This window comes from Pelophylax lessonae (assembly GCF_965119305.1).
Source record: "Pelophylax lessonae genome assembly, chromosome: 6".
NCBI classification, from domain to species: domain Eukaryota; kingdom Metazoa; phylum Chordata; class Amphibia; order Anura; family Ranidae; genus Pelophylax; species Pelophylax lessonae.
This window is the reverse complement of record NC_138773.1, coordinates 202,800,221-202,826,524: the sequence shown is the minus strand read 5'-3', so window position 1 is coordinate 202,826,524 and position 26,304 is coordinate 202,800,221. Positions and strand designations below refer to the sequence as shown.

Genomic DNA, 26,304 nt, shown 5'->3' with positions numbered 1-26,304 from the left:
CATTGAGCTCAGCTTTACTTAGTTTAGTGTAACACCAATTTATTTTTTTAGGAGGCTTGACCATCCGTAAATTATAGTAAAATGCCCAATATGTAGAAATCTAAAATATACACACATATGTATCAAAACCTATGCATATTCTGGGTTCTTCAAAATATATAAGGGGAAAATATTTAGTAAAAATATTTAGAATATGGGTTATACAAATCGTATTACACCTTATACAGACAAAATTGCAAAAAAAAAGTAGCTTTTGTTTATTTCCTTGCATATTAGAAAATTATAACCTGGGTGTGTTTTAAAAAACAAATTATATCAAATTTAAAGTGATACTAAAGGCTTACATTAACAAAAAAAAAAGGTTGTCATACTTACTTAATTTGTTCAATGGTTTTGCACAGAGCAGCCCCAGTCCTCCTATTCTCAGGTCCCCACTGGCACTCTGGGGTCCTCCACCCAGTTGAGTGCCTCCATAGCAAGCCTCTTGTGAGTGCTCATGAGCCCCATCCCTGCTCCTTCCTCACTGGTTGTGATCGACAGCAGTGGGAGCCAATGGCTCTCACTGCTTTCTCTAAACCAATGAGAACTGGGACACCAACCACTTTCGTGCACATCGCTGGATCAAGATTGGGTTCAGGAAAGTATTGGGGGGCTGAAGGGGGAGCTTCATACTGAAAGTTTTTTTTACCTTGCATGAAGGTAACTTCAGTCTTTACAACCACCTGTGCTGAAAGACGTTTGTGTGAAAAAAAGTTTGGCATACAAAGCATTGTATTATATACTGTGTGTATATATATATATATATATATATATATATATATATATATATATATATATAATATTATATACAAATTTGAAAATTATTGTTCAATCAGCTTGCATATATCTTTTCCTTTGCGGCTTAGTTAGACTGCTGAGTTGGATTTTCAGCCTGCATGCCTCATGCACGCTGGACGTTTTAAAAACATCAATAGCATTAGCTGTAGAAAGCTGTAGCTGTAGAATGATGTTTTCAGTAGCGTTTTACAGCTTTTTTTAGCAAAACTATACTCCTGCAAAAGCTTATGGGTCAAAAACGCACATAAACGCTGAATAACTGAGTTTTTCAGCGTTTTTGAGCTTTTTTTCAGAATTAGAGCGTTTTTACAGCTAAAAGACTCCTCTCAGAATCCACTAGTTCTGGGGGGGGGGGGTTTTTTCCAGCCAGAAAACGCCCCAGCCAAAAACGCTGATAAAGCCGGTGTGCATGGATACAGAGGATAACATGCTGGGGAGTTTATTGGCTGTAGAAAAAAAATGCCTAAAGCCAAAAACAGCTGCTGTAAAAACATCTAAGTGTGCATGAGGCCCTGATGAAATGCGTGGGGTGGACGTCGCTGCACACTTGGACCACGGCCATCTTGTTGGTTTGGAGACCACCAGAGATTTTACCTGACATGCTTGTTTAATACTGCAATTGTGTGAGTATAATTGATGCGGTTTTTAAAATTTACCCAAGTGCTTTGATATATTACACTATGAAGTGGTCTCTGTTTATATTCTGGCTCATTTAACCTGTCGAGAGATGCTCTCCGAGGGGACAACAGGGTTGGATTCGTGTTTGTGCAGTCTGTGGTGAACAGGAGCAATGCTGATGAGTGTTTGAGCGTAATAGACCACCTTTCATTTAGTGGTCCACTCCCAAGTAGCCCGGTTTGCTGTGGTCCACTCCTAAGAGGTCCGGTTTGCTGTGGTGTTCTCAGTTCCACACCTTAGGTGCTCGCTGGGAATTGTGGACATTACTTGTTAATGGACTTTTATTAGCACTTCATTGCCTTTTGAATGCATGAGGCCTTACTCTTGACCTAGAAGTCCTGCTTCTGCTGCGTTCAAGGTTGGGGACATATGCTGTTTGAAAACGACTCCTGGATTACAGAAATGACTCCCTGAAATAAATAGGGGGTGTGACAAGTAAACTTTTATGTATACATTGGACTGTTCCAAGTAATCCTTGGATTTGTATGAACTAGTATTTGTTCCTCTTGTGGGTTGGAATAATGGTTCATATGTTTCCCAACTGCATATAGCAGATTACTAGGTATTTCTTTTCACTCCCGATACATAGAAAGCAAAGAAAAGGAATGTATGTGCTGCTTTGGACATGGGAGTGAAGTTAACTGTTGGTTTTTTTGTTTTTAACACACTTTATTTTAAAAATTTTCATACAGATAAGAATGCTGAAAGATCATATACAGACTTTAACATAGGCCAACACAAAAGCTATATGACCTAATAAATTACATAGAAAACCAACCATCCTGTCGATTGAAATGTTGCTCATCAAGGCCAAAGTCAAAAAGGCAAATTAAATTGCGTATGCATCTCATCTGTGATTTTTAAAAACAAATATATAACAGACATTCAACATAGAATTACACAGAAATGACCACAACGGGGGGGGGGGGGGGGGGGGAGAGAAAAAAAGAATGAATGGGAGAATAGAAATAAATCATTGCATGACTGAAGCATATTCTCTTGAGCAAGTAAATAGGGTCCAATAGAACCACTTACAGTTGAATTTTTCCTCTTTATGCTGAAGTGGGACCATGATATTTTCCATGGAAAAACTGTTTTTTTAATGTAGTTGATTTAAAACCAAAACAGTTTATTTTAGATTTGCCTCACTTTGGAGAGATTTCCTCTACAGAACAGTTGACCGGAGTCTACAGGACAGGGAACATATTAAAAAAAACTCCCAAATGGGACACAGATGGCACAAAATGGGACAAGGGTTTGAAATATAACCTACTTTTCTCTATCGCTCATTGACCGACGTAGTCCTCGGTGATACAGCACCTTCGGGTTATGTTGCCTCCACAGGAGTAGGACTAGACAGGAAATAAAATGCTCTGGCCACACCCTAGGGGCAGTCCCAGAGGGTATATCCTCTCTCTCTCTGCCTCAGCAAATCAGTTTTTTTCTGTCTAGTCAGGAGTAAGGACCTAGATACCTTGCTGGGATCTTCGGTCCTGGCAGGATTTTTTTCTTAGAAAAGAATTTTTTAAGACAGCTTTTTTTCTCCAGTGTTCCTGTGAGATCTTCAAGCAAGAAAGCTGAACTGGGCGACGGGCTGGATGTTGAGATCCAGTGGTCACCCCAGTTCAGCCTACGAGCGCGTGCAGGCCATAGCTCCGCGCTGGGTCGGCCGCGACATAGTCCCACTGGACGGGGACTGACCCTGCGAGTTAAACGTCTCGCTGAAACGCCAAAGACCATGAGTCACGGCGCCCGTATTGGTCGACAGCCCTCCTACCTCGGTGGAGAGGGGTACTGTCAGGAGTTGGCGCCCGCCTGGTTCCGGTATGGTGAGTAGTATGTTCCCCCTTTCCCCCTGACGGGTCTTGTGGTGAACGCGGGTCCCTCTCTGTAATGGTAAGGATGGGTTCCCCTCTATCCTACAACTTGTCACAGATCCCCCTAATTGAGTGTGATTTTTGTGTACAAGAAGCCAGGAGGCTTGGTTTGGGAGCTGACAATCTAATTGTAAAGATGTGTAAATGATTGTAGTCAGTGGCAGTACTAGAACTTTACTGTGATAGTATAAGGTATCCTACCTGTCAGTAGCCACAGGGCGATGTCTATACATGTATACTGCATTCCAGATCATTCCTCCAGCTAAGCAGCGGTCCGCATACAGCCCGCTAGGGTCCGGTACCTCCGACCACGCTGACCACCATGAGGGTGAAGGGTTGTGAGGCCGAGATCCTTCTGCAGACATGCCGCTATTCTGTGCAGGCCGCCGCCATTGTCTGGTAGATCGCACGCGGCCGCCATTTTGGTGTAGCCTTGTGTCTCCAGCATGGGGGCGGCCATGTTTGAGGTGACTCAAACACCTCATGGAGCCAGGGGGAGGAGCCGGCAGGCGTGTTAAGGGGCGGAGCTGCCTCTTTTAACCAGGAAATAGGGCCAAAGACTTCCTGTCTGTAACAAGACAAGCACTGAGCAAGCTGATGAAAACTTCTGTGCATCAGGGATGAGCCTTGGGGTCTGTCTCTCTCTCTGTAGGGTCCAAAAAGGCAGGTAACACTGAGGGGCGCTGTTGCGACTGGGGGACACCAAAAAAAAAAGTTTTTTTTTTTTACTTTGTCATTTTTTGCTGGCAAGTGTCTTGTATAATCATTGACCCTGCCGCATAGGTATCCCCACCTGATCCCCTCAAGGTGGCCGCAGGACCCTCCAGTACCCCACTTGTTTTTAATGCATTATCGGCAGTTTTGAAGTCTTTGGTATCCCGGGTGGAGGTGGCCTGTCAAGGAAGGGGATCAAGAAGCGACCCCCGCCTACCCCTATTGTTTATCAGATACTTCAGATACGGATTCGGAACTGGTCAATGCAGTTGCAGGTCCCTCTTAGGGGGCTGTTGTCTCAGGTAATATCTCCTCAGCAGTGAGGAGCACGTTTCTGCCTCCGCCATAGCACAAGAGTGGTGGATGCACTAGTTGTGTCCGTCCGGGAAACCTTTAGTCTTGAGGTTACACCGGCAGAGGTAGCTGAAACTGAGATTCCTTTTTGGTACTTGTTAGCCTACCAAAAGGGCGAAGGATTTTCCTTTACCCAAATGGGGTCGTTTTGAAACGAACCCCTGTTATTTCCAAACGCATGGCTAGGTGCTATCCGTTTGAGGAATTCCTCTTTATAGGATAGACGGTACCACCTGCTGTCTTGCCACAGACTGTTAGGATAAAAAGACCTCGTAACTAACGAGGACCTTCCTTTTCTGCTCATATAGAGTTGTTCGTTCCGCGAGGACGGGCGATAAGGCGAAACCCTCCAAAGCCCCTTTAGAGGGGTTTCAAAGGGCGCTGGTCGGGTAAACAAAAAGTCCGGCTCAGCCAAGCCTGAAGAATATAGCCTGATGCGCCCCTACCCATCTCTGGGGTGGGGGGGGGGGATGTCTTCACCGGTTTCTGGAGGACACAGGATCGAGTTTCGATCACTTCCACCGGTGCGATTCTTCCCTTCTAACATTGAACGGTTTCAGGGGTTCTATTCGAACCTATTCACAATGCCCAGGAAAGAGGGCAAGGTGCATCCAAATCTGGACTTGGGAAAAAATAGAGTCCATCCGTACAGTGGTGGCCTCCCTGCATCAGAGATTTCCTGGCGTCCATAGACATATAGGATGCCTATCTTTATATCCCCATCATCGCAGGACATCAGCGTTTTTTCGCTTTCCCAAAGATCATCCCTGGTTCCCACCAGGAGACTGAACTATCTGGGCCTAAGGTTGGATACATCCTGGGCAAGAGAGTTTCTCCTTGCTGGGAAACTCCAGAAGGTTCAGTCAACGATTCGGATGTTGCTGTCCGTCAATTGGCTGGGACTGATGGTGGCCTTCTTAGAGGCAGTACCGTATACCCAGTCTCATACCCGAATTCTCCTGAAGGAGATTCTTTTTTAATGGAATCAGAATTCTGATTCCCTGGACAATCGGATCCGGTTGAGCGAGCGGACCAGGAAGTCTCCGATGCTCAACCAGGGGAAGTCATTTCTTCCGATAGTATCCAGATTACCAATAAGGGTATCGGAACTGAGAGCGATCAGATTTTGTCTGATTTACTGGATCGAGCAGCTCTAGAGCAGCCCGATTCGGATCCAATCGCATATGGCCTCTTCATCCAAAGGTTTTTCCCTAGCTGTCCCTTCATTGGGACATCCCGGATGTGGATCTGTTGGCACCTTGGCCTAACAGGAAGGTGCGGAGGTTTGTAGCTCGCGCCACGATCCTCTAGCGGACGCAGCAGAAACGCTGATCGCCCCGTGGGGGCAGTATCAGCTACGGCATGCCTTCCATCCTCTCAAGTTGCTGCGGGAACTTCTTCGCAGGATAGAGGTGGAGGGAATTCCAGTTATTCTGGAAATTCCGGATTGACCTCGTCGAGCCTGGTACGCCGACTTGGCGAGGCTAGTCGCGGACGCTCCTTGGAGACTTCCTCTCAGGGAGGATTTGCGGTCTCAGGGACCGATCTTCCATCTTGCTTTACAGTCGCTGGCTTAATGGCCTGGCCATTGAGACCCAGGTACTGAAGGACAAGGGAGTGTCAGCTTCAGTTATTCCTACCTCCAGTTAAAGCAAGGAAAGCGACTTCCAGCACATGGAAGTCTTATATTGCATGGTGTGAATCTATTGGATTTTCCCCACATACCTATTCGGTGACCCGAATTTTGGTCTGTCTGCAACAAGGGGTTGAGCAGAAACTATCCTTGAGCACGATCAAGGGTCAGGTTTTCGGCGTTAGCAATCTTCTTTCAAGAAACCTTTGGCTAATCATTCCTTGGTGCGGAATTTCATCCAGGGGGTGCGACATCTGGCTCCGCCAGTGCGCGCACCCTTACCGCCTGGTATCTTAATTTAGTGTGGTCGGTTCTTCAGAAACTTCTCTTTGAAGATATTAGGGAGATTCCCTTGCTTACATTCCCAGAAGGTGGCCTTCTTGGTGGCCATTACTTCTCTACGCAGGGTGTCAGAACTGGCCGCATTATCCTGTCGTTCCCCAGATCTGGTGGTTCATAGGGATAAGGTGGTTCTTCTTCCGAATCCATCCTTCCTTCCTAAAGTGGTTTTCGTAAGACGGACTCACTTTTTGTGATCACGGATAGCCCTTGAAGGGGGTTGCCTGTGTCTGCCGCGACCATATCTACATGGATCAGTCAGACGGTGGTACAGGCTTATTCTATTAAGGGTCGGAATCCTCCGTTCCCTGTTAGGGCGCACTTCACTCGAGCGCTCAGTACTTCCTGGGCCTTTCGCCATCAGGCGTCAGTGGTCCAGGTATGTAAAGCGGCCACCTGGTCGTCGGTACATACCTTTACAAAATTTTATAAAAGTGATGTGATGGCATCGGCGGATGCCTCATTTGGCCGCAAGGTTTTGCAGGCCGCAATTTGAGGAGACCGGTGGTCTACCTCGAGGGGTTTTTTTTTCTGTTTGAAAATTTTTTTGTTGAGTCTCATCATTAAGGATGAGCATTGTAAACTTCTAGTTGGCACCGGTTGGGCCTTCTAGATTTGGATTTGATTTCCATTTTCCCACCCCTCATTTGTGATACTGCTCTGGGACTTCCCGAAGGTGCTGTATCACCGAGGACTACGTCTGTCAATGAGCGATAGAGAAAAATGGATTTTTGTAAAATCTTACCGTAAAATCCTTTTCTCTTAGCTCATTGACAGACGTAGTACCCGCCCCTCTGTTTTTTTGAGTTGGGTTGGGTTAAATTCTCTAAAGACTGCTTTTATGACATAACTGATTTGCTGAGGCAGAGAGAGAGAGGATATACCCTCTGGGACTGCCCCTAGGGTGTGGCCAGAGCATTTTATTTCCTGTCTAGTCCTACTCCTGTGGAGGCAACATAACCCGAAGGTGCTGTATCACCGAGGACTACGTCTGTCAATGAGCTAAGAGAAAAGGATTTTACGGTAAGATTTTACAAAAATCCATTTTTATCCACATTGAAAACAAATGGTAGTTAAGCCTCGTACACACGCAACGATTATTGGCCGTGAATTTTCGGCCAATGTCCGATCGACCGATTGTCGGCTTGTTAGTATGATGCTTCCGACAACCAACTGCGACTTTTCGGCCGAACAAAATCTGGTGTGCATGCTATAAAATTTTTGTTGGCCGTCAAAACAACGGCCGATTTTCCGTCAGCCAGTACAGATTTCGGCAGACAAAAATCAGATGAGCAAGACTGGGCATGCTCAGAGAAGAAAAAACACACGGAAAGTAAACCAGCACATGACATCACTTCTGAAGTTGGTTGTTGTTAGCCGAGAAAATTCGTGTGCAGTCTAGAGCACATTTCAACCAACACAACAACACTGGACAAAAGACAGCCGATCAGTCGGCCGATAATCGTTGCCTGTGTACGAGGCATTAGTGTAAGGTTTTGGCGCCCAACAAGTGGCCCAACAGCACTCAGCATGCGGCTTGCTATGATTTTAGACCTGTAAACAAGACTGGAGCAGGGCAGGCGGAAGGCTAAGTGACATTCGGCTCTAGTGGACAGCCAGTGGGTGCAGCGCTAAGCCTAAGAGCTAAATCAATCACTTTCTGGCCTTCTGCTCCTGCTACTAAATTGAGCACTGACAGCAGGCAATGTAAACACATATGCAAAACTGTGGTTCCGCGCTGTTTATATATAAAAAGAATGAAATGACACCACAGCACTTCCTGTTAGAATAGGGGCTTGGGCAAAGCTGAAGCAGCTCTATCCAGCCTCTCCCTGCCGTAGTAGATCGCTGCTGTAGTGTTCTATTAATGGCTGATTGCAGCCAGCAGTAGATCACTATTCGAAGTGATCTGTTGCTGCAGAGATGCCTGGACCAGGTCTCAAATGACCAAATCCAGATGCCCGTAAAGAAAACAAATGTAAAAAAAATTAAAATAATACACTAAATAAATTAACAAAAACCCGTTCCTTATCTCTTTATCATTCTAGCGTCACACCAAATACTGTATGATGGATGTTCTGGGTGGCATTTGCATTTACTGCATGTCATCCAGAATTTTCATAAATTGGAGTGCACCATCACACAATTAATTGGACATGGTTTTTTTTAATGCAGCACGGCATGTGCATTGTGGTACACTGTAGTATGGGTACATTGACTGCTACTGTAACAGTGAGTTGGGCTGTCCTTCAAATCAAATGGCACAGAGGTGCACAAGTTAGCATACGTTGCAGTAACTCATTTTAAGAAATTTGTTTTATCGCAGCACAAATTTAAATAAACAATACTGTTGTGAGACACACTGGATATGTCGAGGGTAACATTTGAGCCCCCCCCCTTTATTCACTAGATTGACCACTGCTGGTGAAGGGTAGACCACCGCTGGTGAAGGGTATATCCAAGAATTGCGGCTGTCCTCTTTATCATTAGTCTTAGCATCTATATTATTATAAAGTAGTCTCCTTTTATGTTAAGATCTTCAGAATGTGAACACTGTAAGCTATTCATGGCACTTACAGTTTTAATGCATGGCTATTTTCTTTTATTGTAAAAAAAAAAAAAATAAGTATTATTACATTTGAAACGGTCTATAATTTTCTCCATTTCATTTAACACATACAGCCTTTTTATGTTTGTTTCAATTTTCGTTCTGTAGCTGCTACCAGTGCCTTTCATAATACTGGAAATCTAATAATGTTAATGGCATGTGTAATTGGCAGAATGATTATGCTGAAATGATGCTGGTATTATAAGGCTTTAAAGCTTTAGTAGGAATGTGCTGGAAACCAAGTGAAAATCCCATGAATTTACCACATTGTTCAGTAAGGAAGAAACATTGAGAAGCTGCAGATTAACCAGTAACTATACTGAGATATACTTGAGAAATAAGAATGAATATATCCTGTTATCCATCTCAAATATATATGGGTACAGTCATTTACAAGTACCTCAGTATTTTCCTATTACTTAATAAATACGTTGCTATCAAAAGTATTGGGACGCCTGCCTTTACACACACATGAACTTTAATGGTATCCCAGTCTTAGTCCGTAGAGTTCAATATTGAGTTGGCCCACCCTTTACAGCTAAACAGCTTCAACTCTTCTGGGAAAACTGTCCAAAAGGTTTAGGAGTGTGTCTATGGGATTGTTTGACCATTCTTCCAGAAGCACAATTCTGAGGTCAGGCACTATGTGGACGAAAAGGCCTAGCTCGGAGTCTCCGCTCTAATTCATTCCAAAGTTGTTCTATCGGGTTTATGTCGGGACTCTCAAGTTCCTCCACTCCAAACTCACTCATCCATGTCTTTATGAATTTTGCTTTGTACACTGGTTCAAATAATTTGGTGGAGGGGGGATTAAAGTGTGGTGTTGTTTTTCAGGGGTTAGGCTTGGTTCCTTAGTTCCAGTGAAGGGAACTCCTAAGGTGTCAGCAAACCAACATTGTGGAAACAGTTTGGGGATGGCCCCTTTCTGTTCCAACATGACTGTGCACCAGTGGACAAAGCAAGTTCCATAGACATGGATGAGCGAGTTTGGGGTGGAGGAACTTGACTGGCCTGCACAGAGTCCTGACCCCAACCTGATAGAACACTTTTGTGATGAATTAGAGCAAGTACTGCAAGCCAGGTCTTCTCATCCAACATCAGTGCCTGACTTCACAAATGCGATTCTGTACGAGTGGTCAAACATTCCCATAGACAAACCTAAACCTTGTGGACACCCTTCCTAGAAGAGTTGAAGCTGTTATAACTGAAAAGGGTGGGCCAACTCAGTATTGAACCCTATAGACTAAGGGTCCTTTCACATGAGCGGACTCCGTTTTGCTCAGCAGGGATCGATCCGCTGATCCCCGCTGGGCAGGCGGATGACAGCTCTGTTTCTGCTTACTTTGCAGAGACGGACCTGTCAGAGCCCCACTCTCCTCTATGGGAGTTTGAATTAAAACGGACCGCCTGTCCATTTTCATCTGATTCGATCCTCCAGATGGATGGAAAATAGGGTTTCCATCCGTTCGGGTTTTCATGGATAGGATCGGATCGGATAACATCGGGTTTCACTGGAGACATGTCTCCGCTGACATCCGCTTCTCCATAGGGCTGCATGGAGCATCCGATCGGGTCCGCCTGAACAACTGACAGGCAGATCGGATCGGAAAGCCCGTGTGAAAGGAGCCTAAGACTGGGATGCGTTTAAGTTCATGTGCGTGTAAAGACAGGCGTCCCAATACTTTTGGCAATATAGAGTATATGCAGCCAGCTGATAAGATCCGGAGGACTATACGACAGTTTCCATCGCCTGAAATATATGGATTTAAAGTGATTGTAAATGATCACCTTGTAAAACAACAGATTCAGTTTAAAATAGAAATGAAAGGCAAAACATTTCTGTATAGATGAGAAAAAGAAAAAACATTATAAATGCCTTTTTCCCTTTTTTTTAATGATCACATTCCCTCTGTTCTGAGCAGCATAAGAGCTGGGGGAGGAGAAGTTGCAGAAAACTGAGTTTGCCAGTAAATGGCTATGCGTCGCGTATCAGGGACAAGTCTAATCATTGGAGTAGAGCACACTGAGTTCCCAGCATAGCTAGAGAACTGACCACGGTGTGTTCTCCTGCTTAGTGTGGTCAGTTTTTATTAGGAAAGCAGAGGGACTGGCAGGAACACCAGGGATTTCACATAAAGGAAGCCATACAAAGAGAACAGGAGACTTTCTCATACAAGTACATGGTACAGCAGGCACATATCAGGAATATGAAGTGTTGGGGTAACAAACGCTTTAGGTATAAACAACCCCTCCTGCACGAGTATCACTTATCTATAACACCTACCATTTCCTTTACACCTCCCCCCAGCATTAACACCAAACCTACCCCTAAAACAGACATGCCTAACTGGTGTTTAACTGGATTTAAACAAAATAAAGACCCTAAGCTACTCTCAAATTGATAAACTTTTGTACGTTATTTTGCAGCTAAATCATTTTTAGATTATTCTCAGAGTGAAAATATTGTAATACACTGTTACACCCTGTAATGTTAACACCCAAATGCTATCATATATTTAATAAGATGTAGCCCTTTATTTGAAGTATTATTCCACTCAGTTTAGCCTATTGCTTGTACAGGCATACCAGATTCTTTAGAGTGCCTGCCCTGACTTCTTAAACTTAGCCAAAACCAAACACTTGAAGAAGGAATAATATTAAATAGAGACAAAGTACGTGTAGTGGTTTTCCCCTAAATCTAGTTATGAGGTCCAATCTGCCCTCCTCCACTCCCCTCTGTGGCAAATCTGATAACAACTAGGAAGGAGACGGATCCATCATTACTAATAGGCAGTGCCGGGATATCTAGGTCATCTAGAGCCCAGGGCCAACATGCCAAACCACGCCCCCCCCCCCCCCTAAAATGTATGAGCAGCAAAAATCTCCCTCAAAAAATTGAGCACTAATCCGCATACTTACCCCCTAAGCAAAAATTCCCCCTGTCCAAATCCTTGCTGAAATACCCCCTCCCTGCACAAATCTTTGACCTCCCATCCCCCAAATCCCCCCAACGGAAAATGCCGCTACCCACAAAAGTCGCCCCTCCTAGCACAGATCCCCTACCACTCAAATTTCCCTTCCGAGTACACATTATCTCCCCCCCCCCCCCCCACACACACTCCAAATCTCCCCTCCTAGCACAAATCCACTCCCTAATATTCCCCCTCTAGCACTTATCCCTCCCCAAACAAAAATAAATGTCTCCTCCCAACACAATTCTAATCCACCTTCACTATATCACTTCTTTCCGCACAAATCCCCCCTCCTTGCACAAATCCTCTTCCCCCATCCACCTTTGCAACACAAATCACCACTCCTAGCAACTCTTACCCCCTGCCGCTCCCAAAACAAATCCCCCCCCCCCGATCTCCTTGCAGACCACCCCTCCCCACCTCACATGAAACCACAGTGCCTAGGGTAGCCATCCCTCCTGCCCACCCATTCCCCCAGCCCTCCTAATAGGGGCAAAGTACTACATGTACTTTGTCCCAAGTAGGGTGCAACGCAATTGTGTAAAGCTTTGTTGTAAAGTGGTTATACACATTCTGTTAGGAGAGCCAATGGGAACTAAATGCTAAACCGCCCATGGAATATTTCACCTCTCAGACCAGAAGAGACCAGCTTACTCAAACTTTAAAGGTACTTGTACTTTCTCCCCAAAGTTGCCACACCAACTATCCTGTAATCACGTAGTGAACTTGTATACTGTCCTGTTTTTTTTTTTATTTTTATTTTTTTATTGGTGTAGTTACTATGTAACTTATATTGCATACAGGGTTTGCTTATACCATCCTCGTTTGTCTGACCTGACTTGATCTGTAATCTGTTTAGCCTTCATATTACATTTCCACCCACTTGATAAAACTCAGTCTTCAGCCTATATGCTTATTGTTGAGACATGTGTTCCCAAGCCTTGCCAATGGCGGGAAACCAGCTAGGGTTGCATAATCAAGTCATTAGTCCACATCAATTTTAATACGGCAGTTTATGAGCTTGTGACACAGAGTCATCAAGTTGTCAAACATTAATGAAGAGTGTGTCAAGAGTTAGCAAAATCATATTCGACCTGACAAGATTTCACAGACACCAGGTTATGTGTAAATGCAACTTTGCACGTCCTGTACAGTATGCTTTACTGCTGTAAAAACATCAGCATCTGTTTGAGAACAGGTAATAAAGTACAAAAAGTTTGTAATCTCGTATTTTGTGTAACTTAAAGTAGGAAACCAATACAGCAGTGGTGATCAACTTAATATAGTGGGCCTCAAGTATAGCTTTTACTTATGCTGAGGATCAAACTGTAGCTTTGTTTTGATAAAGTTGCTTTTATTAATATTTGGATGGTATTAATAGGATATAAAACTAAAAGTATTCTACTTTTATTTTGGACAAACTGGAAGTTAACACTATAACATGTTGGCCATCATCCGTATTGCATATATAGACAAAAAGGGGGGAAAAAGTACTGTGCAGGCCAGTGAGAGGAGCGTACGCGATTTGTAATAAAATGAAAAAAGTTTATTCATACAATTAAAAAACATGGATGAGCTAGTTAATATAACCATCTATATTGAAATAAATTCCCCATAGGGAAAAGTGTGCGGGAAATTCATGAATAGTGGAGCACTAGGAGTGTGAGGTCTTCAAATGCCAACACGTTTCGCAGATAGCTTCATCAGGGCTATGAAGACCACATAGTACCCATCTCCAGCATCAGCCCCAAATGCACATAACTCTCCTCGGGCAGGCGCCGTGACCACAGAAGAGAAACCTCAGAAGTGGGGACAATGAACCTTATATAGCCACATGAATATATTACTGTCCAAGGGTAGTTAGTTGTATAGCTTCCAATTGGACAGAGGAGCTCCTAAGACAATATGGATTCGCAAAGAAACCTACTATAAGCCCATATATGCTGTCTAGGGTGCAGCCGTGTATCAAAATTCAGGCCCCAATATACTCAAAAAACATAGGGCTTAACAAATGACATCTGCTGGATCCCAACAAGGGTGCATCAGTATACTGTCATCAAGTGGGTTTAGTAGATGCATCCAGGCCTCATGCACACAGGGCATTAAAAAAAACAAGCTGCAGAGCCACTGCTAACGCCAGGAAAAAGCAGCTGTAAAAACGTGCTTTTAGTAGCTTTTTCCATTGGCGTTAATGCACGTTGGCTTTTAGCGGCGTTTTTCTGCCTCCATTCAAAATCAATGGTTGCCTATGAGCCTTCTGTGATACGGCTTTCATCCCATTAGAAGTCACATTCAAGTCGGATCCAAAGGATCCAACTTGTGGTGCGACTTGTGCTCTGAGGATCTTGAGGGAGAACTCCATGTCAAGATGGGGAAAAAAAGGCGCGGGGGTCCCCCCCAGGTTCCAAACCAGGCCTTTCGGGTCTGGTATAGAATTTGAGGGGAGCCCCATGCAGAAAAAATGGTGTGGTGTCCCCCCTCCCCCCCAAATCAATACCAGACCCTTATCCGAGCATGTAGTCCAGCAGCTCAGGAAAGGGTAGAGGAGGAGCAAGTGGCCCGAAGGGCCTGGTTTGGAACCGGGGGGGGGGGACCCCCACACCGTTTTTTTTTTCCATTTTGGTGTGGAGTTCCCCCTCAAGATCCTCGGAGTGCAAGTCACACCATAAGTCAAATCATCCTGATCCGACTTGGATGCGATTTCCATTCAAATCAATGGGCTTCCATAGGGAACCATTGAATTTCACATTAAAAAAAAAAAATGTATAACGTGGCTTAACGCTGTATAAGCAACGTTAGGCAGCCTTTAGCAGCGTCAGACGTTTTTACAGCTCTGACGCTGGTCCTCAGCACTGGCCCTGGGTTTTTTTTTTTGCAGCTTGAAAACGCCTATGCAACTTACAGTTGCAAAACGTCAGTGTGTGCATGAGGCCATAAGATAATAGGGGCATTTTTAAGCTGCAAAAAAAAACATCTGACACTCCTAAAAGCAGCTGCAAAATGCCCTGTGTGCATGAGGCCTAAGCGCTCTTCTTATTAGGGTCAAAATACCTGGTTGTCCCCGGTCTGGTGATTTATTTTGGACAAACCTTCAGCTTCCTTCCTGATTGGCTATGTGACAAAGGAGACATTTTAAGATAGGGGCATTTTTTTTTTTTTTTTAACTGAAAACACCCAGAATAAAAAATAATCTGTTTGTGTAAATTGCTAATATGGCATTATGAACACTTTACGTTCAATTTGAGCTCATAGAAATAAGCACGACAGACTCATTTTAAGAGTTTTTGTTACACTGCATAACATTGCGCTTGTTTATGCAGGCTTACATTTGATGCTCATGCAAAAATGTAAAAGTAAATGTAATCCGCAGCATCTGGTGTATCATTTGGAACTTGAGTATTAGTGAGAAGAAAATGTTTTTTTTTTTTTTATGGATTTAATTAATTAAAATTGATTAATCACCTTTCTTATACTCCACTGCACTGCTAAAAAGCTGATTGATTTAACTCTTGGATTTAGTGTTGGGTTGTGGCTGTCAATGACCACCAGTGGTTTTAGGACTAGAGCCTAGTTGAGCTGCTGGCACTTAAAGGGTAACTCCACTTTTGTGGGGGGAAAAAATAGCAAATAAAGAAAAAACAATACAGCGTATACAATTGCAACACAAATCATATTGTAATTGAATGTTATTAAAATGACCGTTCCTTGTCAATCTGCAGCTGTTGTAATTTTCTGAAAATACAATGCAATATGGCTACCTGGAGGTGTTCTGTACACCGAATGTGTACTGACCACACCCCGAAACATCATTTCCTGCTTGTGTGATTGGCTCACCAATTTTCCCAGAAGTCTGCCTAATGCCCCGTACACATGTGCAGATTATCTGAAGACTTTTGTCTTCAGATTTACCTTTTCTATGTAGTGCAAGGGCCTGCCGGATTGCATACAAATTGAAAGTGTTTAGGTTTGACCTCATATTATATGGTTTTGGTAAGTCTACAGACAAAAGTCTTCAGATAATCTGCACGTGTGTACGGGGCATTAGATACAATTCAGATTTCTGGCATCCCCTGCAACAAAAATGAAATTTTTGTTGAGATTCGCTCAATAGGAAATGTCTAAAGGGATGCAGGCCCAGCAGTTTTCCTCATTAGAGCCCTGCAATTGCACAGCTGACAGATAATTATGAAACCACTCCCATTTGACCCACTCAGCACAGAGGAACAAACAATGATTTTTTCAGAATAACAAAAGGTAGGAATCTGCAACAAAGTTTGTTAAAATCCCTGCAATGTACAGAGATCACCCAGAGGGGAATGTTTTTTTTTCTCAACAAATGTGGAGTTACACTTTTAGGCTCATACACACTATAAGAAAATCGGGCGAGAATTTTCATCCAAAGAACTTTCGTACAATTTTCGTATAGTGTGGATACAACTTTCGACAGCCCATTCTGACTTTTTGTATGAAGATTCCCGAAAGGACAAACTCCAATTTTTTTCTCGTACAGGAACAGACCGAACAATTTTCGTTTAATATGTTCTGTTTTCGTACGATTTTTGTACAAGAAAAATCAGAAAATAAAGACTGCACATGATTAGAAACAATAAACCGCAAGAAAGAAAGCCTTTGCCGCATGAGAATTTTCGTACAAATTTTTGTTCATCGGTTTCGAAAACACATACACTGGGGCAAATCATGTATTATAACAGGTGGGATTGTAGCACCAACACAAAGTTATGATACCAGCAGGAAGGGAGGGCCGGGGAGCGATCAGAGCTGACAGGCAGGGAGGGGAGCGGGGAGAGGACAACAGAGGAGAGAGCGGATGACGGAAGCATGTAAACTGACCATGGTGTCAGGGCTCAGCAGATATGATAAACCGTGGTCAGTTTACAGGGGGGAGGGCAGAACCAGGCAGGATCAGCCAGCTAATTCAGGTGATAGAAAGAGCCAAATTACACAGCACAAGCACTGTGCTGTATAACATGCTTTAGGGGAACAGGACCCATTTTTTTTTTTTTTTTAAAGGGCAAAAGGGCAACAAATGCTTTAATGTTGAAAGTATGGTATACTTCTATTTTGATTGGTAAACCTTTTGCAGAGGCTTGGAGTAACAGAATTAGTAAGGAATTTAGACAATCCTCTTAGGCTCAGGTCACACTGGAAACCCTACGATTCCTGTGTGGGCTCCCAAATCGCACCTGAATCGCAGGCGGTTCACACTGACATCTGCGAACCGCTGCGGGCGTCAATGAAAATAACGACACCCCCAAAACATTTCGCAGATTGCAGTGCAAACTGTGAAATGGTACAGGAATTGGATTGGATGGGTGTGAACACTCATGTAATCCGATTCCAGTGCGGACCATAAAAAGGGTCCTGCACCATTTTGGTCCAAATGCGATGCAAATTTAGCCATACAAATTGTATGGCTGAATTTGCATTGCACAGACATCGTATGTGATCTGCACAGCCTTAAGTTGGATACACACTATACAACTTTTGGATACACACAGACCTTTGGATAGAACAACTTTTGTTGGTAGATTTCCTTTAGATTTACCTTCAACTATGTAGTGCAAGGGCCTGCCTGATTACATATAAATTGATAGTGTTTAGGTCTGACCTCATATTATATGGTTTTGGTAAATCTAAAGGAAAAAAATCTAAAGAAAATTGTATAGTGTGTATCCAGCTTTAGTCACTGTGGGGTTTATTTACTAAAGCTAGAGAGGTCAGCCTGACAAGTCGCGCTCGGTCGCGGTCCATTGATTAGCACAGGACCCGTTCTAATAGGAGCGACACAAGTCGCTCCGACTTAGAAAAAGAGTCCTGTACTACTTTGGGGCGACCTGGAGGCGACTTGCATAGACTTCCATTATGTGAAGTCTCTGCAAGTCGCGCCGAAGTCGCGGTGCACGTGACTTCACAGGTCGCCCCCCCAAATTTGTGTCGCGCTAGTCTGAATGGGCTCTAAAGGCCCGTACACACGTACCGATCGTCGGCATACAAACGTCGGTGGACGAAGGATCTGCCGATTGTACGCGTGTTAGTATGGTGCCTCCGACAGATGTCTGCGCACAATCCGCGGACAAAAGTCTTTCTTGCAAACATGAAAATATTTGTATCCCGACACCAGAACGGACGATTGTTCGCCTGTCAGTACACAATTCGGCCGACAGACCGCAGATTTGCAAGACTGGGCATGCTCAGAAAATAGAAAACACAGGGAAAGTTAACCATTACATGACATCACTTCTGCAGTCGGCGGACAAAATTCTTGTGCTGTCCTTGTGCTGTCTTTGCACTTTTCAGCAGACACCGACATCCCGGGGAGAAAAGAGGAACATTTGTAAGCCGACCATCGGTACGTGTGTACAGGGCTTTAGTCACAATTCTGCAGAGAAATCAATCAGCTTCTACCCCCAGTTTGTTTAATTGAGTTTTAGCAATAAAACCTGCAAGCTGATTGGTTTCTCTGCAGAATTTTGACTCATTTTTGTCCTCTCTATCTTTAGTAAATAAACCCCTGATCGTTTAATGACGTCTTCTCATTGTTTAGAGCAGCCAAGGAATGCACTCCAATCGCTGTTAGTATAGTGGAAGCATTAGTGTTAAAATTTGGATTTCATATTTCTGCACTTGTATTCAAAGCAGGAGGATCATTTTCACATTACTCCTATGCCTGCCTTTATCCAAGTTAATAAATACCAAGAACCATGACTTATGTCCTTTGTCTGGGTGTTTTTATTTTGCAATTGTTCACCTTTATCTTTATTTCCTTTCCTGCACACAGACCTTTGGATAGAAGCAGCAGGTGCATCTAGACAGCCAAACTATTTTATAGGAGCCAGTTGTACTAAAGTCTGTTGATAAGAGGCATAGGTAACTACAGGTATCAGCCAAGAGGAAAGGTGTGTTCGAAAAAGAACACAGACTTGGTTCTACTATCATTGCAATTAGTCATTTTTCCTTAACATATTCTTACACAGCTGCATTCAGGTCACAACAAATTACTAGTGTGGTAGATAAGATTTGATAAATAAAGATTTAATCCTGTGCTTTACCTGTTCACACCTACACGTGTAAAAAACGACTTACCTACCTATCCCTTTTGTAAACAATTCCAGACACAGATTTCGGGATAGATGAAAATATCCAGGAGCGATCTAAATTATTCTTTGGCTGATTTGCAATGTGTTTGTATTCCTGAAACAAAAATACCAGGCTTTAAATATGCTAGTAACTAGTAGTTAGTGGGTGCCCAAGAAAAGTTTACAGCAAATATCCAGCCAAGATTAACAAAGTAAAATAGAATATCCCAATAAATGTTAAAATAGCAAAACAAGCTTTTGCTGCAATATTCAGCTTCAGTTGAGGTTCCCCCTTCGGTACTTTGCAGTATGTTTTCTATCACTAGATGTCCTCCATCTGATGGCCAGTACCTTTTAACCTTCCTTTGAGCCCAGGTTATCCTAAACCCACCCCAGCCTGTGACTGGACGGTAAAAGCAAAAGCAGCACAGCCATTAGCTCATCTCTGTGTCACTCTGCTTTCTCCTCCTAGCAGCACACAGGGTCGTAGATAAGGGGCTACCACCAGTCCTCCAGTACGGGGCCTGGGTCAGCAGGGGGGCCCAGGCAGCAAGAAGAAATTCAGTGTGGGCAGGGAGGGTGATTGGCATGGGGGGGGGGGGTAATTACTGAAACTGATGCCTGTATGACTCTCTGCAGCAGCTTCCCGGCTTTCCTCCTCTCCTTACCATCGGCAGGTGCAAGAACACAAAAGGATTTTTCAGGATGGAGAGTGGGGGAAGAGTCCAGTAAATATGTCATATTTACCAACCCCTTCCTTTCCTGAATGAACACAATGAGTGATTGGTACTGATCACTCACTGGGCTCATTCATAACTGAAGCATAGCAAACTGTATTTATTTGGGTGGGGGCCCTGTCAGGTTGGCTGTATGGGGCCCCCATGGTTTCTTACAGCAGCCCTGGCAGCACACATACTAATTGGCTCCTTGTACTGCTTCTTCACCCCACATTCATGTCCTGCTGTACAGGGACTGCAAGAGACTGATACAAAGTAAAATTCAGGTATCACACCACTTGTATTTAAAAAATATATTTAATGTTGTATAATTGGATAAAGTTCAGCTTTAATAAAATTTGTTAATCAGTTATGTTGGCCTAACCTATACAAACTTTTTGGCTATACTTCCCAAAATAGTTGGTGCTTGACTTCACAAACTGTGTCCTTCAATAATGTATTAAAAAAAATCAACTAGGGACACTGAAAGATTTGATGCTTGTAGTAGATGGCAATAAAGCATATTTTCTTGATATTCTGACAGCCTTTCCCCTAGGGTTCCTGCAGAAGCTGCTAAGGGTTCCTTGAGCAATGAGCAATTTCTGCCTCTTGGATAAGCAACCACTAACGTAACGATCTTTAAGCTATCTGTAAGGATAAAAAACTTTCCACTGACAACAAATGTTCAGGATCCCTCTTCCCCCCGATCATCATGCTACTGTACCATGATGAACCATATATATAGAAATTATTAGCAGGGGTTACCTGAGACCAGAAAGTTATTTCAAGGGTTCGTGGCAAAAAAGGTTGAGAAAAGGTGCTCTAAGATATGTATGTTAGATGCACTATATTACCAAAGTATTGGGACACCTGCCTTTACACACACATGAACTTTAATGGCATCCCAGTCTTAGTCTGTAGGGTTCAATATTGAGTTGGCCCACCCTATGACAGCTTCATGTCTTCTGGGAAGGCTATCCACAAGGTTTAGGAGTGCATCTATGGTAATGTTTGACTATTCTTCCAGAAGCGCATTTGTGAGGTCAGGCACTGAAGTTGGAGAGAAGGCCTGGCTCACAGCCTGTGCTCTAATTACCCCCAAAGATGTTCTATTGGGTTGAGGTCAGGACTCTGCTTTGTGCACTGGTAGACAGGAAGGGGCCTTTCCCAAACTGTTCCCACAAAGTTTGGAGCATAAAATTGTCCAAAATGTCTTTGTATGCTGAGGACTTTAAGAGTTCTTTTCAATGGAACTAAGGGGCCAAGCCCAAACCCCGAAATATGACCGTATACCATATTTCCCCCGCCACCGAATGATTTGGACCAGTGCACAATGCAAGGTTCAAAAATACATGGATGACCGATTTTGGGTGGAGGAACTTGACTGTCCTGCATAGCGCCCTAACCTCAACTCAATAAAACACCTTTGGGATGAATTAGAGCGCAGACTCTCTTGGTGTTTTTATTTATTTTTAAAACATTTTTGGTGACTGAGCAGGGGTACAATGTACCTCACACTCATTCACATAGGAGGGGAGCCAGGATCTGGAGGCCCCCTTGTTAAAGGTGGCTTCCAGATTCTGATAAGCCCCCTGCCCGCAGACCCCCACAACCACTGGCCAGGGTTGTGAGGAAGAGGTGCTTTGGAAGCAACCCCCCCATGTTGAGGGTATGTGGCTTGGTATGGCATGTGATCCCCCCTTTTCCTGGCCTGCCAGACAGCATGTTCGGAGAAGGGTCTAGTATGGATTTTGGGGAGGACCCCACACCATTTCAAAAATTTTGGCATGGGGGTTCCCCTCATTTGCAGGAGGACCCCACGCCATTTTTTAAAAAAATGTTGGGGTGGGATTCCCCTTAAAATCAGTACCTGACCTAAAAGGGCCTGGTATGGATTGAGGGGGACCCCCCCCCCCCCACATTTTTTCTGATTGAATTTGTGTTCAAAACAGATGAGATGTCCTATATCGCAGAACTATTTTTAAATTTGCAGCCAATTCGCACTGCCGCTGCACCGCATATATGTGAACCGGCTCCATAGAAAGCCAGTTTGGTTCACCTGTCATGCGAATCGAATGCGGTTTAACCACTTTACCTCCAGTCACATTGCTGCTACTGCAGCAATGTGGCTCGTTATCGTCCAGCGACGTAGACCTACGTCGCTGGACTCTGCCCCTTGTGGGAGGCGCGCGCGCGCTGCCGGAGGCTCGCTCCCGCTGTGTTCAGTCAGGGAATCTAGTTTTGGAGACAGAGCGGGCGGATCTCCTAAGTGACAGGCAGGGACAGATAGCATGGTTCAGCATAGAACATGCGATCTGTCCTTCTGTCACTCAGTCACCTCCCCCCACACACGTTAGTAAGCACCAGGCATACATTAACCTCTCCCTCTCCAATAAAATTAACCCCTTCCCTGCCAGTGTCATTTTTACAGTAACAGTGCATATTTATAGCACTGATTACTGCAGTAATGTCACTGGTACCCCCAAAAGTGTCAAAAATGTCAGTCAAGGGTCCGATCTGTCCGCCGCAATGTCGCAGTCCCGCAAAAAAAATCGCAGATCGCCGCCATTATGCATTAAAAAAAAACCCCACCAAAAATGACAAATCTTTCCCTTAGTTAGTAAACGCAATAACTTTTGCGCAAACCAATCAAAATATGCTTATTGTGATTTTTTTTACCAAACATAGGTAGCAGAAAACAAATCGGCCAAAAATGTAAAAAAATTTTGATTTTTACATTTTTTTGGGGGGGAATTTCATATTAAAAAATGTGAAAAATATTGTTATTTTTTCAAAATAAACGCTATTTTTTTGTTTATAGCGCAAAAAGTAAAAATCGCACAGGTGATCAAATACCACCAAAAGAAAGCTCTGTTTGTGGGAAAAAAAGGACGTAAATTTTGTTTGGGTACAGCGTCGCACGACTGCGCAATTGTCAGTTAAAGTCACACAGCGCCGAATCGCAAAAATTGGTCTGGACGTAAGACAGCAAAATCCTCCGGTGGTAAAGTGGTTAAGACCCATGCAATTTGCATATATGTGAACGGAACCTAAAAGGACTGCAGTAAAAGGTATTGATGCAGTATATGGTGTTTTTTGTTTGATAAAAAAAATACTGGGAGTGAGGCAATCTTGAAGTTCTGCTTTAATATGTTTAGTGTTTACCTTCAGCGAAAAAGATATATACAAGAACACCGAGGATGATCAGTTCATTTAGCAAAAATTGCCAAGGACACACAACATTGAATGCACTTTATTTTTGTCATTCACAGGGGTGCTGTAAAATTACACCTTGATTGTGGTAAAATTACCTCAATTATATGAAACCATCACTTATCTTTGAACTCGAGAGCTTGAATGTTTACATGTTTTGACTGCTGCCTTGCAGTGTCTCAATTCCAAAGAACTGTTATCTATTTCTAGTTTGTTAGATATAATAGACCAAGCTGAAGCCTGTGTACTATTAAATCCAGTGGAGCAAATTGATGGCTATTTGGTTTCCATTAGACCCCTGTCCTGACAAGCCAACATCTATTTACTTTACATTATACAAAGTAGAGCCAATTAGCAGCTATTTACTGTCCATCAGGCCTTGTAGAGCGATTTCAGGTATATTTGCACTGCTTTATACAGCAGTCAACATTGCATTAGCTCTGGCAGTATTTAGGTCAATTATTGGGTTCCTGTGATGTGAAAAGGGCTAATCTTGTTTTGTTAAAAATGCCATTGTGTGTGTTTTGAACATTTAATGTAATAGGAGAAAATCAACACTGTACATACGGCAGCAGTGACCTGGTTCACAGCCAAATAGTGGAAGGCTGTAATGAATGAGATTGTTTTACGTACTTTCTGTTATTTATTTAGGATCTGTAATGCACTAGACAATTGTGTCTGTAAATTGTTTTTGTATTATTGTTATTATTACTATCCTTTATTTTTAGGTCTTTTTTTATCTTACTATTAACCTTTATTTTAACCTTACCAATATAGAAGAAAACTGCACTAAGAGTAATATTTAGGTGGCCAATGCTGACTTAAAATGCTACTTGCTTTGGCTACCATGCTTATGCAATGACTATAATGTATTGGAGTCACCAATTTGAAACAAATGGATACAGAGGGGGGTTTTGGGACTTTAAATGAAGCGCATGACAAGGTAGCCATGCGCCTCCATCCCTGATCTATAACAGGAAAAGAGAGGATTGGGACTTTCAATGAAGCATATGACTGGATAGATGATCAAAATATGATATATTTATTGAGTAAAAAACACATTGCAATTATTACATACATGGATGTTTGATGAATTCATAGATATATATACACATATCGTTGTCATGAACCCTATTACATTTCAACGATTGGTATTTTGTAACATGTGATGGTTAAAATAACACAAATATCATAATGTAAAGGCTGCCTTCAACACGCATACTTATAGTTGCCAGGCATAAGGGTGCTCTCACACAGTCTAACACCGGCTGTTAAACACCCAAGCACAGATGAGGAGCTTAGGTGTGTGTATATACTGCTGGGGGCAGGTTACCCACAGGAGACAGAGCAATGAAAGATCCCTGCCCCACCGGCTCCGCCAGCAGCCGATGTTTGGGCACAGCTTGCAAGGCTTGCATTTCTATTGGGTGGAACTGGAGGAGGGGGTGCAGCCGGCCTCGTGCCCGGCCTGCCTTCTTCTGCTTTGGTGCATGCGTGAGGCAAGGCACTAAAGACTGTGGGAGTACTGGGAGAGAGCAACAGAGAGGTAATAATATAAGTTAGTTCTGTGTGACCGGACACAAAGGGTGTCCATTATTTTTTGTATTAGTGGCTGCTGATCTGCTGGCTGCCCCTATAATGCCCTATCCCAGTGGCATATCGTCCATGGGTTTAACGTGTTCATTGCACTGAGGCCCTGAGGAGTTTGGGGGGGGGCCCACTGTGCTGACACACACTGTACCCATGGATGCCCTAAGTTGACAAGATGGGGGAGCGGGAACATGGTGGTATGTCATATAATTTTGCATATAGACAAGGTGCTGTTGCATGGAAATCTGATTTCCTGATACATTTTTTAGTTTTAATTATCATGATATAAAATAATGGATGTGGGGGCCTTTTGGAGGGCATGATTTTTTTTTTTTTGGGGAGGGGCAGTATTTCATTCTTGGGCCCAGGCAGCACAATGTCTTGGGCCAGCCCTGTATGTAAGTATCCAATTTTGATTTCTGATTAGTTTCTCCCCTGTACAACAATGTTCATACTGGGCTTGGGAGTGTCAGCGCTCTGCTGTATGCAAATGCATTGACAAGGAACATGCTGACAGAAGGAGAGAACAGAGGGTTCTCTTCACATTCCAGTCACAGGCTGGGAGCAGGGAGGTGACCTTGCTTTATTACTTACCTGTGGCAGAGAAGAGTAAGGTCACAAGCCAGGCTGTGAGGTCTGGCAGGACTGTGTACATTTTAGGAATGGACTGGGAAAAAGCAGATCCATTGGCAGACCAGGAAGTTCCCAGATAAGTATTTCAACTGTGTATTTAAATCTTTGCCTGGTGGTCAGCTTTAAATAGGCTAAAGTTTGAATTTCATTAATTGCCTTCTATTTCAGGTGTGAAAATTGTGGCGCTGTCTTCCACACTGACTGCAAAGTGAAAACGGTCCCCTGCCCAAGATGTGTGCGCAAGGAGCTGCAAAATAAACAGAAGTCATTCTGGAAAAGGCTGAATGTGGATGACAGCTTGGAGGAGTCCTGCAGTATGTTTGAGCTGTCTTATCAGAGCACGTGACCAGTGCGGTCCTAAGTCATTGCAGTTGTTTTCCCTTTCCTGCTGCTAGTCAAGCCAGTGTCCCGAGTAGAAATCATTTAGGAAGTAATAGTTGGTACTTGGTAACATGTTGCAAAGGAAGCACTTAGCTAGCTATTGGTTTACTTATTACTTTTCCCTTTACCCAATGTTCTAAGCACTAGAATGACAATTTTACCTTACCCCAACTCTAAAATAAGAACATGTACCGTAATAGAAGAGATCCCTATTTCCTTGCATGTGTCTATTATTTATTCAGGGTCTATCTAACGCAGTTTGAGACATTTAAAATGGGAAGGTGCAATGTTATTTATTTTATAATGCATGCACATATGGGGAACTCTGTCTCCATGTGTAACCTCATTCACTGCCACTCAATTCTTCTCATGTATCTCTTTGCAAAGATCTTTGGGAGGAGGGGGGTGGGGATTTACTTAAACTGAAGCAGCCATTCTGATTAACCAATCAGCTTCTGCCGTCAGACTTTTCAGTTCAACTTTGCAAATAAAAGCTAGAAGTTGCAGTCTTAGTAAATTCCTCTCGTTGTACCTGACATATGAAAAATCTCAACTGTTGCTTTTTTGTGCTTATCATTATAGTTTAAAATGAGACTCTATTAGGGGATTATGGGGGCTGCCATTGCTAACCCTTTTCTAAAAAAAACAAGAAAAAAGCAAAA

General features: G+C 43.4%; 1 protein-coding gene across 1 annotated transcript in view; it reads left to right on the top strand.

Annotated features, from left to right (window-relative positions):
- The window catches only part of PLEKHM3 (pleckstrin homology domain containing M3), a 240,107-nt gene extending 214,095 nt beyond the window's left edge, over positions 1 to 26,012 (top strand). Inside the window, exon 7 of the mRNA XM_082262028.1 lies at positions 25,430 to 26,012. Within this exon, the coding sequence (XP_082118154.1) occupies positions 25,430 to 25,607 (178 nt within the window). The 3' untranslated portion in view covers positions 25,608 to 26,012. The remainder of the gene's footprint in view (positions 1 to 25,429) is intronic.
- The last annotated feature ends 292 nt before the right edge of the window (positions 26,013 to 26,304 follow it).